The sequence below is a fragment of the Pithys albifrons genome, chromosome 6 (genome assembly GCF_047495875.1).
Source record: "Pithys albifrons albifrons isolate INPA30051 chromosome 6, PitAlb_v1, whole genome shotgun sequence".
NCBI classification, from domain to species: Eukaryota; Metazoa; Chordata; class Aves; order Passeriformes; family Thamnophilidae; genus Pithys; species Pithys albifrons.
In genome coordinates this window covers 17,359,930-17,377,578 of record NC_092463.1, presented here as the reverse complement: position 1 = coordinate 17,377,578, position 17,649 = coordinate 17,359,930, and the positions used below count along the sequence as shown (strand labels likewise).

General features: G+C 41.5%; 2 protein-coding genes across 2 annotated transcripts in view; one reads left to right on the top strand and one right to left on the bottom strand.

Annotated features, from left to right (window-relative positions):
• The window catches only part of RPS6KA5 (ribosomal protein S6 kinase A5), an 81,632-nt gene extending 74,075 nt beyond the window's left edge, over positions 1-7,557 (bottom strand). Inside the window, exon 1 of the mRNA XM_071557673.1 lies at positions 6,962-7,557. Within this exon, the coding sequence (XP_071413774.1) occupies positions 6,962-7,025 (64 nt within the window). The 5' untranslated portion in view covers positions 7,026-7,557. The remainder of the gene's footprint in view (positions 1-6,961) is intronic.
• A 131-nt stretch (positions 7,558-7,688) lies between these two features.
• The window catches only part of DGLUCY (D-glutamate cyclase), a 46,813-nt gene continuing 36,852 nt past the window's right edge, over positions 7,689-17,649 (top strand). The window contains exon 1 of the mRNA XM_071557671.1: positions 7,689-7,844. The gene's annotated coding sequence lies outside the window, so the exon portion shown is untranslated. The remainder of the gene's footprint in view (positions 7,845-17,649) is intronic.

Below are 17,649 nucleotides of genomic sequence, written 5' to 3'. Positions count from 1 at the left end.
TTGACGGAGGATCTCCAGATGACGTAAGAGGTATGACTGTCATCTGCACCATACCCGAACTTTGAGATGGCCAAGAGGGAACTAAGGACTGTGCAAGCTTGTACTGTGCAATGATTCTATTAGCTTTTAATTACACTTCTATGATCTTGAGAAATAATATTTCAACAGTGTTTCTTTTCAAGTTAAAGTGTGCTCTGTCCTGTTTCTGGACTCCTTCGCATACGGGTTTTGAAGCAGAAACACTGCAGCTTTCTCTACTGAACTAGATCCTGCAATCTTCAAAAACAAGCTTTGCCTGAAAGCTGCACCTTGTCTGTGCTATTCTGTGCAACAGGAGACCAATTCTGCTGTTTTACTGAGCAGAACAATGAACCTCAGGCAATTTTAAGAAGAGATAAAACAAGAAGGAAAATAAGACAGAAGACATTCTGTAATATTCCAAACTATCAGGTTCCAGTGTCTGGTATCAGCATCAACTTGATTTTAACTTGTTACTTCAGAGAATGGCCCGTCCCCACTCACCTAACAGATCTACTTAAGTCACAACAACAAAGAACAGATGTTGTTTTGAAACTTACATGAACACAAACTTGAGTTTATGCCTTACTCAGAGGGAAGAGTGGGTGTTTTTCCTTGCAATTAAGCAAAACTAGCACATTCCTTTCTTGGGAAAAAAATTACACCATGCAATAGAAGCTACACAACTATGACTTGTTAGACACTGAAGGAAGAGCCTCTAAGATGCTACACTGTTTATCTGCTGTATAGAATTACACTTTGATTGCAACTGGTTACAGCAACTCAGAACTATTTGTGAAGGGAAGTGAAAGTATTCTACAGTACTTGAAATGTGAGAGACCATCACCACCTCGTAACTCTCAGGTCACTGAAGAAGAGCACCATTTAATCAGGTCAGGGTACTCTCTTATAAACTTAAAATGGAATTTAAAAACCGTAACATCTCAAAGATATTTTTCTTAGACAAAAGAAAGAATATAGAGCAAAAATAAATCACACAGTTCTGAACTCATGTGAAAGAAAAGCAAGTACAATTCATATTACTCTGAACTCTAAGATTACAATTAACTGGGGTGATAACTACTAAAAGCTGCTGATCCCATTCTAGAAGTCCTGAAAGCCTAAACTTTACACACCCAAAGAGGACAGAGGCCCCCAAAGTACTCGCTAAGTGAAACACAGTATGTGGAAATTCAGAAGCATGAAATGCTGTGGGGAACATCATTAGAAATTGTCATTACCTTTATGAAAATAGACTATAATTGTAGAGGATCATCCCACCAAAGTTACCATTTGCACCTCGGAAGCTGAACTATAAAAGTCCAGACACCTGAGATTAACAATCCAGACTTACAATAGTCTGAACTGGAAAATGCTCCATTTAAAGATCTATTTGGATTCAGAAGTAGCGGCCTTTTGCTCTCACAGAGGTGATTTTGCTATGAGGTGTATCATTCCTGGGAGCTGAATCACTATGAGGTCACCCAGATTCAGCCTAGAAGCACTTCCACATTTAGCTGGAAGATTAATGTACAATAACCCCAAAATGTAACTAGACAAGATGCTAATGAATAAAATTGCTATAAATATCTAATAATGAACAGAGCTGAAACAATCAGGTATCTAAGGATTGCACATACCTTTCCAAACACGAAATTATAACTAGGTACAAGATATGAATCAACTTTGGGTTTCTCTACCATCAGAAATCAGTACAACACTTTACAAAAGAATGTACTTTATTCAGTCACAGAAACTTTGAGCACAGTGCCAAGATTAACAGAATATAGATTAATTTATCAACAAAAAAAGAGCAACTGATAATTTACATGTTGATGGCAGGTATTTACATATTCATTTATGCAGACATTAACCAGAAAACTGAGGAATTATCTTCAGAATTATCCTGTCCCAGGTAAAGAAACAAACCCAGCAAACTGACTGTGTGTAATGCCAGTTCTTCACAAATCAGGTCACCTGCCTATCTACAGACTGAGTCAGAAGCCAAGAAACCTTAGTAGAGCTTGCACCTCATCACCAGGATTGTACAGGGGGGAGGAGACAGAGAGAGTATGTCTGCCATTAGATACCAAATTATGCAATGAATCAGATTCAGCAGAAATATTTACATGAAGAAGATATTGGCAAATCACATCCTCACATACCCAGGTCTTCTCATGTTTAGGCAATTCTGGCTTATGAATAAAATCCTAACATGCATGACTCCTAATTCTTTTGTGGAATCAAGTATGAACTTTTAAACCATCACATTTAGAACACATTTGATCAAAGCTAATAAACAGGCTTACAATGAAGACCGCAACTACTAGTCCTCATTTATATGCAAAATTATCAGTTGTACCAGACACTTGTACAGATCATTTTAGCCAATTTGTTAGGTTCCAACGCCTGGAGGGAGTAAAACAAACAAACTAAACCAAAGAAACTAAACCAAACAAAAAGTCACAAACACAACCCATGAAAGATCAATGGTCCTTCTCCTTCCATGATCAAAGCTATCAGAGGATAAATAACAATTCCTACATTACAAAACATTTTTAGAAAGTATTGGTTGTGCAAAGAGTAAAATCCAGAGATTTAATTTGTATTAAAGATGCTTCAATACTTAAAATACTCTTTATCCTTCCCACAGCAATCCAAGAACTTATATATTTTAGCGCTCAAAAAAGTAGAAGCAAAAGCAAACCACGCTTTGAAATATTTAACTATTAGTAGCTCCTGATCCCTAGACAATAGGAAGAATTAGTACACAAGTAAAAAAAAATCTCTTACAGAAAACATACTTTTAAAAGTATCTTTAAAGTTTCATAAGGTTTCCTTTTTAAAATAAAAAAAATGAATACTGTATAGGTGCCAGACGTACCTCCATAGTGAAGCCTGAACATTCTATTCAGTGCATGATTCATCATGTTTTTTAGTCAGAGGAATTTTCACAGTTCCTCAGGATGTAACATGAAACTTACAGTTTACAAATAAATGCATTCTAGTTTAAGTTTTCATTCTAGAAGGTGTAACTAAGAATTTGGGTTATTAAACACTTCAGATAATCCATGTATTTATTTCCTAAAGCCTGTTATAGTTTGACTCCAGTGGCAGTTCCCAATTCTCCTGCCTCTGCAGCCCAAGCCTACACTGACCTCTGGACTATACATGCCTTTCCCAGGCACGTGTTCCAGTCTGGCAAACTGAAGCAAGTGCTTTAGCCCAAACCTTGTGATAACATTAAAACAAAGCCACTATCCTCTTCAAAACAGACTTTCTAAAAAGGAAAAGAACAACTTCCTGAAGCAAAAAACTCAACATATATGGAGCTCATCATCTCATACCTTCTTGGAATGTCTCAGGTTCCTCAGGATCCCAGTTTTGCCAATGTCTGCCTCTCCCTGGGCAAAGCAGGGAGTGCACACGCAACCCAAGACAGGCAACCTCCTACGCAGTCACTCACACACTCTTAAGGTTTAGGATCCTTTGATCCCTGTATTTTCCCCCAAAACAAGAGCTATGACAGAAGCCAAGATGAGTTGGGGAGGAAATTTCCTGTTAATAGTTCTATTTTCTTCTTCCCTTCTGACATCACAAGACTTTCCCTCTCTTCCCATATCCTTCCCTATCACACGAAATTTTTCCCCCAAAAGACTTTACATTTGCTATTGTTCAGTTCCACAACACTACCAGGAAACAGAAATGTTAAGATGCAATACTGTTCTTTTTCCACCACTGTAAATAATATCTAATTTCTTAGGTCTACAAGATTAGAAATTGTATTAACTCTGAAGGTTAGCCTTCAAAAAATAATTTTCTTTTCAAGATTCCAGAAACAGATGCTAGAGAAAATTTCATTTTCTTATTATTTTTACTGTAGAGATTCAGCAAGAATCAGAGGCAGTCACCACTTCCTACTATTTGAACTTTGGCATATTTTTGTTTCTACTTCCTGAAAAGAGGCGGCGATTCCACTTTCCCTAAAAACTGATTTTCCTGCCCAAAGTGAGAAAAGAAAGTTGATAACTATTCTGAAGTGGCTAAACTGTGAGGTTTCTATGCAGATAGAAATGGTCTGGTGTCACAAACAGAAAAAAATTGCTAAATATATTGGGAGGAAACCGTTATTAAACATGTCCTAAAAGTCACTTTTGTGTCTAGTCTGCAAAATATTCAACTAAAGGAACAACCATTGAAACACACATAGGCTTAGTTTCCCCAGCAGCAGAGGGGCATTCCAATTATTTTCATTACGAAAATAATATATATATACATTTATATATATATACACACAGAGAGAGCAGTGTCTACTGTTTGTAACACAGCACATCACATGGCATCACAGAGGCACTCGAGTGTTACACACCACAGTTCCTTCCCTATCACAGACCCAATCTACATGCCTATCAAGTGATGTTTTTTCAGCAATTACTGTTTGGTCACGCAACAGATGAATTTCAGGGCTCTAAGACTATGAGATGCAGAGCTAAAATTAACCTTGATGCTACATATCAAAGCCAGTGCTGGGATTTCAAAGTTTAAAGGACATCAAACCATGGTATGATAGGGTTAACACTCAGCTGGGAGTTCTATAGTATGTTCACTTACTCAATTATTAATGCCTATCCCTAACTGATTTAATATTTTTAGCAATCCCAAGACCAAGTAATTGCAAAAGCAAAATACTAGTTGTTTTGAATTAGTGAATCTGTTGTCATGGGGTTCAAGCAACAATTTTCACGATATGAAAATAAGACACTTCCTTCTCAAAGAAGCCACTATTTCTACCATAATAGAACTTTCTTTCAAAGCACTGTGGAGAGACCAACCTCTTTCTAATCTGCCAACTGGCAGCTACTTTCAATACGTAATTCTAAATTATTCACTTGGTCACAGAGATGGCACCATCAAAGATCAGAGATGAGAACACTGGAATCTAAACAAATTGCACATTAAAGGATATTCACTATATACAACTACAGCATTTAAGAGTGACAAAAATCCACTGCCTCCAAACTCTAGTTTTTGCATGTCCTCTCACATTTTTTCCCAAAATGAAGCAAAATTAAATAATCACACTGCACGTTTTAATACTGTCGTAGGCTGACCCCAGCCAGCAGCGAGGCATTCGCACAACCAGACCCAGTATAAAAAAACCCTCTTAAATATCCAAAATATCCTACAGATTTATATATTTCTGTATCAACAGAAGCTGACTGCAGCTTTTCTGGTCATATTATCACATCTCTTTGCATTGCATAGAGACAAGTTCTGAAACAGTATCTTCATACATCTTGCATAGCAATGACACTGTTGACACCTTTAGGAGTAGGAGTCTCCCAGGAGTACATGACAGAGCAGCTCCCTCCTCCACCCCAGTGCTCCAGAAATAGATAAGTCATTGCTAGAAAGCATTTTTCAGAAAGCAGTTTTCTAAACACTTAATAACAAGACAACAAGGGGGGGGGGGTGGGGGAAGCAGCTGATTCCTACTAAACTGAATTACAGAAGCTTAAAAAGACAAACAAGGTAAAGAATTTTTAAAATAAAATTGCCTATAGATACTTTATGGATCTATACAGTTCTATGATCAGGATCAAAATCAAAGTTGCTTATTATGCTTATTAGACATCTCTTTGTCTAGTTTATGCAAATGTGTATTCCTCAAACTATCTCTAAATAACTATCCCTCAGGGACATGTATTCTCAACTTTTATAAAAGAAATCTAGACATAGCTAGGAAAAGATACTGAATAAATGTGTCCCACTTCCTTTCCCCTTACCCCCTTTCCTCCTGCACACTTAAACCCAGCAACACACATCGAGACAACTATGTTTTCCACCAGCTCTTGAAAGAAGGAAACTACAGTCCCTTTGGCTTCTGCGTAGCTACCAGAAAGACCGCCTTTTTCTTTTCTTTCCCCTTTCCCAAGCCGCAGTACTAGCTGGGTTCCTCTGGGGCAGCTGTCCCGAGCCCCAGGGCAGGGGCACAGGGAGGGCAGGAGCCTGATCGCCACCGAGGAGACCCAGCGCCACCTTCGACATCTGCCCATTCGGGAATGCCAACTACATGAACCCTCTGGGGCGGCTCTCTCGAACTTCTGCGGTGAACAGCATCATATGCTCACTCCTACTTCATCATGGAGAAAAAGATGACGACAGAAAAGGAATGAAGGCCATGGGTTAACAGCACCTCCGTACTTAATAAATACCGAGAATACATGTTCTGATTATGTTTGACATGCACTTCACAATTAACAGTAAAATCTAGATTTACTGCAGCGTTCAAGTTGCCTGGAAACTTCTGAGAAGCAGAGTCCCTATTAAATATAAAAAAAGCTCTTCCCCAACACAACAACCTACAACAGAGCATTTCTGTTGTATCTTAGGAGGTGATATATATTCCACGTGTTGAACTACTTCTCCAGAGGGTCATCAAATAACTAGGGCGCTACAAGAAGATCTACAGACTGAAACGCCAGATAACTGTGGTTACGTGTTGGCACATTCCCCTCCCTACAATTCCGGCATTTCACCGAGGTCAGAGAAAAGCTGTCACATAAAACGACATCATTTAGGACTGAAAGAAACCGCCCCGCCAACACTGCCATAGAAGTTAAACATACAATTTTAATAAATGTTTTAGAGAGGGAATGGCTAAACCTTATCTTCTCAAAGGCGTAAAATACCAGTGGGAAGTGGGACTGGGGAGCCAGGCACGCAGCAGAAGTCCAAGTGCAACAATTTTTTTTCAGAAATAAAATAAGGCCCCCCGCCCCCATCTTACATGCTCCTGCCTGTATCTTCCAGCTCATCTTCTTTTTATTTTTCCCCCTCCGAGATTTCCCTGCGGGTCCCAGCTTGCTCTCCGGGACGGCCCAGCCGGGCAGCGTGTCCCGGTGACCGCCGGGGTCCCCCCTGGCCCCGGGCCCGCGCTCACCGTTCCGCAGCTCGTGCTTCACCGTGAGCAGCGGCAGCTCCGCGTCCCCCGCGGCTCCCTCCATGTCCTCCCGGCGGCTCCCCCGGCCCTGCCGCTCCCGGCGCCGCCCGGGGATGTCACCTGGCCCGAGCCGGGATTTATTTTCCAGGGGCGCCCCGGGCGGCAGGAGCCATGTAGGCGCTCCCGTACGCCGTGTGGAAAACGGGGAGGGTGGGGGGAAAGAAAAAAAAAAGAGGAAAAAAAATACAAACCCGCAGCACCCAACAATAAACAGTTATTAAAATCTAGGGAGGCACACGCACGACGCCTACCCTCCCCCGACGCTCAGAGCCAGCCCATGTCCTTGCGGCTCCCCTCCCCCGGGCTCCGGCCGCCCTCCCCGCCCGGCAGCGGGAGCGGAGCGGGGCCGAGCCGAGCCGAGCCGGGATAGGCTGCGGGCCGGGGGGCGGGACAGGCTGCGGGAATACGCGGCGGGATCCGCTGCGGGATAGGCTGCGGGAATACGCGGCGGGATGGGCAGCGGGATAGGGCGCGGGAGCGGCTCGTGCTCAGGCGCGCGCGCCCCCTCCCTGCCCGGGCCGCGCGCTCATTGGCTCACTGGCCGCGCGCGCCCGCGAGCCCCGGCGGGCAGCGAAGGCTCCGCGCGCACCGCCCCCGCCCTTCCGCCGCGCGCCGCGCGCCCCCATTGGCTCGGCGGCTGCGCCAAGCGCCGGCCCCGCCCCGCGCCCCCCCCCGGCACTCCCGGGGCTGTTTGTAAACACTCCCCGCGCCCCCGGCCCCCTCCCCGCGGGGCGGGCGCTGCGCCGGCCCAGGGACGGCGCTGATTGACCGCCGCGGCTGGCAATCAGTCACCGGAGGGAGCGGCTCCGCGCCCTCCCGCGCGGTACGCGCCCCTGTCACCGCGCCCGAGCGGCAGTGGCCCAAGGACGGCCCACTCGCCCAGGCGGCGGCGGCGGCGGGAAGCGGGATCGGGGTCGGGGTCGGGGTGTCCCCGCGGCGGGATGCGGCGGGCAGGGAGGGGAGAGGCGCAGCCGGGGCCAGGGGGGCGGTTCCCGCGGAGCCCCCGAAGCCCCGCACGGGAGGCGCGGGCGGTGTGTGCGGGCTGTCGGTGCGGCCGTGCGGGCCGCGCTCGGGGTACTGGGCCCGGCCTAGCACCGCCTTCGCGCTCGGCCGGGCCCTGGGCTGGGGGGTGGCGAGCGGGGCCGCACCTTGGGAGGTTGGAGAGGCTGCATGTACTGGAAGTTAAAACAGCGTTGGCGATCACTGGAAGGTCTCAAAGCTTGGTTGGTTATGCCAGCTCAGGAGGTGCCTGTTAGGGGGGTGCTTGATGTGAGATGGGAGGGGGCGAAGTTACCCGGCAGGTACATCCCTGTGCTCGGTTATCCTTGCGCTGCCTGCGGCGTGTCCGTCTGGTCCCGTCAGCTGCGAGGGGGACACTGTCCTTACAGCGGGCTCTGAGTCCCGTGTTGCACTTCGAACGCATCAGACTTGTTCGCCTCAGTTAAGACTCTGTTATGGTTTGGAAGCAATCTGTGTATGTCTAAAGCTGTCCTCATTTCCTTGAGACAGATAACATATATCACTTTTCTCCCCATTTCTTATTTACAGTAATTTCTTACTTGTTGCTCTTGAATGACATTGCTTCTGTCCTCACACACAAGCTGCTAATTGGCAATGCCATGTCACATACATCAGCTGTGTTCACACAGTTTAATTCAAGTACATCAAAGATCAATGAAATAAAATGTCGTATGTTAATCCTTTATTCACGTAGCACTATTATATAATTGTATGTGTTTGTGCACACACATCTATATGTAAACTGTGTGTACACACATACAGACACACATTTCTCCAGTTTCCTGTGGAGAGATTAAGTTGAAATATTTGAAGTTGGTAAGAGCTTTCTGCCTCTGAATTGTTTAAATACCAACTATCGGTTTTAGGGCACTTTGGGGATTGGTTTCTTCCCGGGAATTAAAAATGGTATCTTAAGGGCTTCATGGTATTTCAGGTAAAACTTCTTGAAGGTGTTTTCCACCAATCATTGTGGCTGTTCTGTTAAGGTATCTCCATGTAGCAGGTGGCACCCACATAACTTCACTGAAAATGTCCATCCAGTTACTGCCTTTCCAACAGTATTGTATCAAGCCTATAAATATAGAAACTCTGATCTCAGGAGATCTTTTCAAACTCAAAAGTAATTGATTCCCTAACTTCTGCCACTTGACTTAGAAGCCTCACTATATAGTAAGTGTTAAATTGGTATATTATTAAACTATAAAAGGGAAAATAAAAAAAATACTAAACTGATGAGAATTAAGTTTTTGCATCTTGTAACTAATGACTCCTTTGTACAACTACTGGGTAGTGTCAGAATTACTTCTTGACAGGATGTAACAACCACTTCTGATTATTCTGTGTCCCAGATAATAGAAAGAGACTAGTACTGTGTTTTATCCAGTGGCTCTACTAGCCTGCCCTTGGACTAACTGTCCCTGGCAGCCTCAGAAGAGAGAAATTGAAATCTGACTCCACTCTGTTCCTTACTTGCGCTCAGTGTGAGTGGAGCTGGCACTGAATCCAGCAGTTGTTAATAGTCTTGGTTTCAGATGTTCAGGGCTTGACAGACTGTATGTGATTATTTGCCTCAGGCTGAAACCTTCTGTTTTCTCCTTTTAAATTTCAGATAAGGCAGCTTTAAAAAATGAGACAACAACCCTAAAACATCAAACCAAGGGTGTTGATCCATGCTGATTACGCATATAGCAAAACACACGGGGATTACCATAAGAGAACTGGGCTTGGAAAGTACCATGGCATGAACTGAAAGTACTTGGTTATCACTGAAAGACCCCCTGATTTACTTGCAACATGGTCATTTTGTTAAAAAAAATCAGGTTTTTTTACAATAACAGTTTCTCCAATGTTAAAATATTTTTGCAGGGCGATTTTTGTGTTATGCCCAGAAACAGTGCAGCAGCCATACTCAATGCTTGGAAAGTATTCCACCTCTTGAAGACAAAAAAGCTGTACTTGCACTGAAATCTTAAACCACCTGTCAGCAGTCCATGAGTTCTATGCTCAAGTTTTCCTTCCACCTGAACTTTTGGGAGCTGTGGAGAGTTAAACTTGGTTGTGTGCTTGACTTAAGAGTGGATCTGCCTTGAGTGGAATGGTTCAAGCATAGTGGGCTGTTTGCATTACCTCCATTACATTTGTCTTGGATTCACATGGCTTTGTGGGTGGCTGTAAAAGGACAGAGTTCTGTCAGCCTTAAGAGTAGATAGGAATTACAGGTAGGTGGAAATACACAGGCTACATCTGTATCAGGAAATAAAACCGATTGGGACTCATTCTGTAAGTGCCAGCAAAGTGCCATGGTGTAGCTTGGTGCAGCTAAATTCTTTCCCCTTTGAAATGGTGGCTTTTTCTACGCTGCCTCCTGGATTTGTACCGATTGCATACCATTACTGAGCTATGTGAGACTCCAGCTTGTAAGAGGATACTGCCTGGAAGAATGCTGGTCAGGGACCCAACCGTTTCTGAAAGCATGCCAGCAGCTGGAAGTCTGGATAGTCATGTGACAGTGCTCAGATTGTGCCTTTGTCCCATTTAAATCACTAACACAGGCAGTGACAGAGTCATATGAGGAAGGAAATTTGGCATGAGCCTCCAGCCAAAGCAGCATGTGAAAATACAGCAGCAGTGTTGGGCTACAGACCCACAGGGGGTACAGACTGGTCTGGAAGAGATTTCTTTATAGTTTGGAGGAGTAAAAGCTCTCTTGGTATGTAAACTGTACTTTTAGAAGTGTAGCTTGGAGTGCAATTTAACTGACTGAAAATGTTATTTGCATTTTAAATACTTTTATGCATGTGCTGTGACACTGAACAAAAACCTACTATTTGTATCACGTGCACTCAAGAAATCACCCCCCGGTATTAAAAGGACAAATATTTGATGTTGAAACAATTAAAAGCCATAGGGTGGTGCCACTCTTGCTCCATAGTGTAAATACTTTTTTGGTTTTTAAGTCACATTTTCATATTCCTGTGCACAGTAAGAGCACAATAAAAGCAACTTGACAGGTCAATCAACCAGCAGTTCAGTGTTTGGGCTGAGTGTGTGCTGTGAGTTTGGGAACATGGAGCAACACCGTTCTAAAGATAGATGTCCCTCTCTACCCCACAACACAACTGTTCAAAAATACGTGTATTTACTTGCCATTCCTAATTGTGAAAAGCGGAAGGGGAAAAATGCTGGGAAATACCCACATGGAAAGATACTATTGCACTTCATTTAAGAGAAAGTGTCACAACATTTTCTTTTTGGTTCTAAAAGAAGTGGTGTGCTAAGCTGGTTTGAGGGCTGAGGTGAAACTGAAATGCTCAGTATACAGACTTCTGAGAGGAAATGAGAGAAAAAGAAGAAGAAAATGAGTGCTGTAGCTGCATATACTTCCAGGGTGTCACCGTTTCACAGTTTTGAGGTGTTTGATTCACTTTCTTTCTGAAGTGGAGCTGCATATGAAAATTGTAGTTTCTATGGAGCTCAAGTTGGAGGCATCTGGTGCTTTCTTATGGTCATTGAACTGTTACAGAAATAGGTGTTATTTTCAAAAGGACAAATGTGGGAAAGCAAGATGATACAAAATATATCTCTTAATCACTCCATGGAGAACATTTGCATGGCAGGGGGAAAAAAGAGGATCAAATTTTGGCAATCACCAAATGAGTTTAAGGAAGGACTCACTAACAGGCATGATATGAAGCAGCTTTTGTGGGAGGTTTTAGTACAGTGTTGGTTCTAGTTCCTAGTTTATATATATTCTCTGTGATTTTTATCTTTTTTTAAAATCTGAATCTTTAATTGAACATTTTGTGCTTGTTAACTGTCAGCAAAGTAGACTGGGTAGGTAAATTTCCTGTTTAAAGCATTTTTGTATGAAACTGCTCTGGCCAACAGTTTTATCTCTCTAAAACCACCTAATGTTTTACCATGAAAGGAGAAGTTATGCAAAACATCCAAGCCTAATAATTCTCTTAACGGAAGTGGTACAACTCTGTCAGGAAATGGATCGTTTCTTGAAGAGTGCGTGTGAGTGAGGATGTGTTACTGATTCCAGGGTCCTCTTTCAGTTAGTATTAGTTTCTTCACTGATTGTTTATTTTTGTCTTCAGTTACTGCACACTTTCAAAAGTTGAATTTTTATAAGTCTACATGGTTATGGAAGAGAATAAAAGTACTTGTTATGTTATTCAGTTTCTGGTGAGGAAAAGGAAAATAAATCAACTCTGTCCAGAGGGGGAGGAAAGCAGCACTATCCATTAAAACAGAAATAGGGGTTTATTTCACCTTCTGATCTGCTTAAGCTGCTTAACCTAGGCAGAGATGGAATTTCAAAGAATTGACTTTTGGATCCTTGTCCTCATAATAATTTGAATTTTTTTCAAAATTTTTGGAAGAAACACAGAGGACTGTTTTTCATAATGGTGTCACTAAACCTCAGTTATACTGACTGTGGTGTGTTTGAACTCAAAAGGCCTTTTCAGAAGACTCATATGAATTCTCACTATTTTGAAAATTTACTGTAAACTTTAGAGAAGGGGACTTTAGAAAAGAGAAGCAAATCAAGGTGATCTGAAAGCTAGTGATTATGAAAGTAGAAGTTTTAACTCCTTATGGAGACCATGGATACATTCTGGTAGTTGCAGAAGTTGTGTCTGTGTTCCACTCCCAAGGAAGGACCCACAAACATGAGCAAAATGTGACAGAGCTTAAAGCTGTACACTGTAGTTCTTAAAGAAAGCCCATGAAAGAAGAAGTGAAAAGAAGTACCACATGAAATGAAGGGGAAAAAACATTTCTGAAAATCATAAATGAAAGCTAGTAAGTTAATTTCCACAACTTTTCTTCTACTGACATGTAAAGATGCTGCATCTGTTAAATTATCACAGACCAAAAAGAGGTTTAATGAAATGAGCAATACTGCAAAGGTTCCTTTTTTCCTTTTCCTTTTGATTTTGAACCTATTCTTTTAAATTTAAAAAGATAAGATGTTCCCATGAATTGAAAAAACAGAGAGAAAATCCTGAACAAAAATGGATAAATGCCAGACTCGGTGTATCTCCTGGAGTTTGAAAGGAACTTGAAGCTTCTCAGAAAAAATACAAAAAACTCCCATTAGTTTTAAGTGACTGGAAGGCACCTTTTAACATAGTGTAATATAGGATTATATAATGTAATACAATATGATTTAATATAAGTTGCGTTACACCTAAAAACACCTTTAAAAGGAACAGAAAAATGTTTTCATGAAAGATTTGAAAGATTGTCCTTGCTTTTCAAGAACAAAAAGAAATTAAAATGGATTATAAAACCAGTAGATAAACATGATTGCATGAACATGGCCTTGATACAAAATACTACTGTGAAAAATCAGGCAGTAAAAGCTGTAATAGTAGATTTCAGATTTTCAATGCGTACAAAAAAAATGGGGATTTTTAACTTTACTTGACACTGGCACTGTAGACTGTATGACTGGAACTAACAGGTAACTGATGCTCAAGCAATTCTATCTTTTCATTTGTGGTTTTCTTAAATTTCATCCTATACTGTTTTACTTAGATACTGGATACAAACTAGGGTATTTCTAGCTTAGCATCCCATCTCCAGCTCTGGCCAAGTGCAGCTGTGGAGTGCCATGAGAGTCTGTGGTTTAGTTTGGTTTAACAACACTGTCCTTGAATAAAGACCTCCGTTTGTTTGCTTTGACTTTGCCTTTACCTGGTTTCACCTGATGACCCATGATGATACAATTACAAAAGACAGTGAAAAATTGTTGCCTTTTATCTCCTCCATGCTTTAGTTGCATCTGCCCCTATTTGATAGGCAAACCCAGAATGAGAAGCACTGGTCTCACCTCAAAATATCTAGAAAAATATTTGCTGTAGATAACCTGCTGTAGATGGAGGTTATGCACCAGGCACTTGCAGTTCTTTCAGTAATCCATCCATGGCCTCATTTCTTTCATTTTTCTTAGGTCAAGTGCTTCTGGGGGAAACAGGTTATAGTTACAACACTCAGTTCCAATACACTTCTTTTCTAATATAAAGTGCTTGCTGTGGCAAGGATATCAAACCCCGCTTGGTCAGAAGGCATTTTACACTCCTTTTGTGAATTCCTCAGGATTTGCATTTTCTGTGAATTGTTAGACTTATATGCAAAGAAATGTCTCATTAAGCAATTTTCCTTTCGCTGTCATTTATTAAGTCTGGCTAAGAGTAAGGTTCAGCATCCTCTTCCTTACAACATATCACATTCAAACTTGCTTTTCTGTTGTGACTGCTTGTTAAATGCAGTGGGGAACATGACAGCAGTGTGGATTATTGACATTGTAAATAATTCCATTAACCCTGAGGTACCTCAGACCCCTCAGCCCCCAGCATTTTCTGGGATTTAATAAAGATTTACACCAATGCCACATCTCTCTCCATTTTCAAAAGAACATACTCCTGTTCAATTGTATTCCACCAAATCCACCATGTCATTACAGAAACTCTGTTGTAAATTATTTGCTTCCCATTGGACTCAGTGTTGCCTTCCTGCAGCTCTAGTGAGATGCATTTTCAGATTGGAAGTCTAATGATAGAAATCCTACAGATTCTTAGAATAACTTTTATTAAGCTGAGAAGTTAGTGTATGACTTTGACTGAATTGCTTGTTCTCTAACTGTCTGGCTTTATCCCCAGCCCCCAGCCAAGCCCCACACTGCTGCTCACTCACTCCCCCACCAGTGGGGTCAGGGAGTGCATAGGAATGGTAAAAGCCAGAAAACTCATAGGTTGAGACAAAGGCAGTGTAATAGGGAAAGCAAAAGCCACACACACAAGTAAAGGAAACCAAGGAATTAGCTCACTGCTTCCCATGGGCAGGCAGGTGTTCAGCCATTTCCAGGAGAGCAGGGCCATGTAACAGTTACTCCTAGAGACAGATGCCATCACTCCAAATGTCCCACCTCCTTCCTTCTTCCTCCCCCTTTATGTACTAAGCATGATGTCATGTGGTCAGGAATATTCCTTTGGTCAATTGGGGTCAGCTGTCCTGGCTGTGTCTCCTCCCAGCCTCCCGTGCAGCCCCAACTTCCTCACCAGGGTGGCAGTACAAAAGGCCTTGGCTCTGCGTAAGCCCCGCTCAGCAACAACAGAAACATCTCTGTTACCATCACTGTGTTCAGCCAAATGCAAAACACAGTCCCGTACTAGACACTGTGAAGAAAACTAGCTCTACCCCAGCCAAAACCAGCACAATGTGGCCTTGCAATGTCTTCCACCAAAGCATTTGGGTTTGAGGGTAGTGAGTTATTGTGAAATGCATGACTTTATTTTACTAAGTCCTTAGATAGTAAATTGATTAAACTGCTCCACTGTGTGACAGTATTTTTCTTTAGGAAACTATGTGATTGAAGACAGTGGACAGGCATGAAGTACTGATTTGGTTTATATATAAGACAAAATAATTACTTTTGGATAGCAAGTACCAAAACAATGGGATTATAAAACATTTGGGGATTGTACAAGAACCCACTGCAGTCCTGGAGCACTATCCTTTGATGGATATATAAAGTGGAGATGAAGGGGATTTCTTAAAAAATACGAGTCTCTCACTGCTTTTTGCAAACAGTGAGTGTTAATCCCATATTTAATCTTGTGTTTCAAGGCAGACCAGAGCCATGTTTACTGTAGCCTTTTATATACACTTTCTGACTTTAGATAGGCCGTGTAAAAGCAGTCATGCCTCCCCTAAGACAACACTTGCCTCTCCTTCTCTGCAGAAGTCAATGCCTTCTCACTCCACCCACACACCCCAGGAGAGCAGCCTTCCCCCCACTCCTTGCCTCTGCTGCAGTAGCAGCAGCATCCATTTATGTTCAATTACTGAGTTAAGGATGTTATTGTCACCGTTGAAAGTGACATCTCACATCATCACTTGTCTCTTCCTTTTAGTGCTTTTACCTCTCGAGGTTGAAGCTTCAGGGTGCATCCTCTTACATAGTGGGAGCTTTGGGCTACAGTTTAATCTGCTTTGACCCTGTTGATCTGGTTGTTCTCTTTGGTTTTGTTAACTTTGTTCCTGTTGAGGTTCTTAAAAGTGACAGATACAGAAATCATATACTCTTATTAAAAGAGATCCTTGTCTAGAATAACAGCAAAACCAAAACATTTAAAGAAAACCTGTCTATCCATCTTACTACTAATTGTACCATCCCCTGTTTGTAGAGTATTCACTGCTAATCTTTAGTTATTTCCTTTGGAGAGGCTTATCTCTTTTCTTTCTAGCTTATTTGCTTGTCTTATATCTAATATTAAGTCCACATATTCATGCAATAAGTATCCCAGCAGTCAATATTCGTAAGTTCTTTCAAAGAAGCCAAAAATGTATTCTGATTTATTACAAAAAAGTCTAATGAATTAATTCTAATTGTTTTTTATAGGTGGTATTGAGGATATTTTCATCAAAAGTTTCGCTCTCTAATTGCAAACATACGACTTTACCAAAAGGTTGAGTGTTCAGTGCAGGCAGGAAATCACATCTCACTGCAGTGATGTTGAAGAGCCCTTGCTATAGATGGGCAGTCCTTGTGCTGAGCAAGATACAGACTGAGAACAAAAAGGTGCCCCAAAAAATTTCCTATTGATGTGCTATGATGAAAGCCCTGAGAATACAACTGAAAACTGGGGAAACTTTGACTTTTTGACTGAAGCTGATAGTTGCTATAAAGGTCAGAAGTTGGTTGTCCACCAAAAATACATGTCTATCAGGTACAAAATAAGCCATCTATAAGCATGGTATCCTCTGTATTCCTGTTTATGTTTAAGAAAGACATTGAGATGCTTGACTTCAGAGCTTGTGAACCCAAGGTCACTGAAGTTAGATGGATTTTGGTTAATATTCTTAGTTATTTTTAATATACATAGATTAGATCCTAAACAATGGCTGCTCATATGCACTTTGTTTCACATATTTTCTTCTGTATACTCAGTAACCATGGAAAAGTCGCATAAAGATCATTCTATTCTTTGAACTGTAAGGTATTCATTTTGGACTGCCTTTTATTTCGTTAAATTTATGCAGTCTTGAAATAACGCTTTAGTTGAGAACAGTTTATTTTATGTGATCACCCATGGAATGAATACATATATATGTACACACTTTTTTTTCCCCTAGAATTTGAGACCAAGTACTGATTGCAATATTTTCCTTCTTCAAAAGGAGTGGAATATATTGTGTAATATTTTCCAAACTGAAGCTGGATCTATTTAAAATGCTTGGGTTTAAAACTTTTCACTGGAGAGGGGGGAAGAAAAGCATATTTATTGTTTGATGCAATGGGCACAGATTTGCTTATTTTTATATATGGTTTCATTTTATTTTACATGTCTTCTGGCAAACTGTATCTTTGATGACAAGCAAGAAAGTCTCACTTCTTTCCAGTCTTATATTTTCTTGCTCCAGTGAACTTGCATTATTCCTAACAATTTTCCCATGGACACAATGATTGTATATCTCATATATCTGCAGTTTGAAGTGCTTAATAGATTCAAAATTAGCCTTGTAAACCAAACTTTCTATGTCAAAGTCAGTTTAATTACAAAGACAAGTATTATGAGAATAGAGAAGAAATT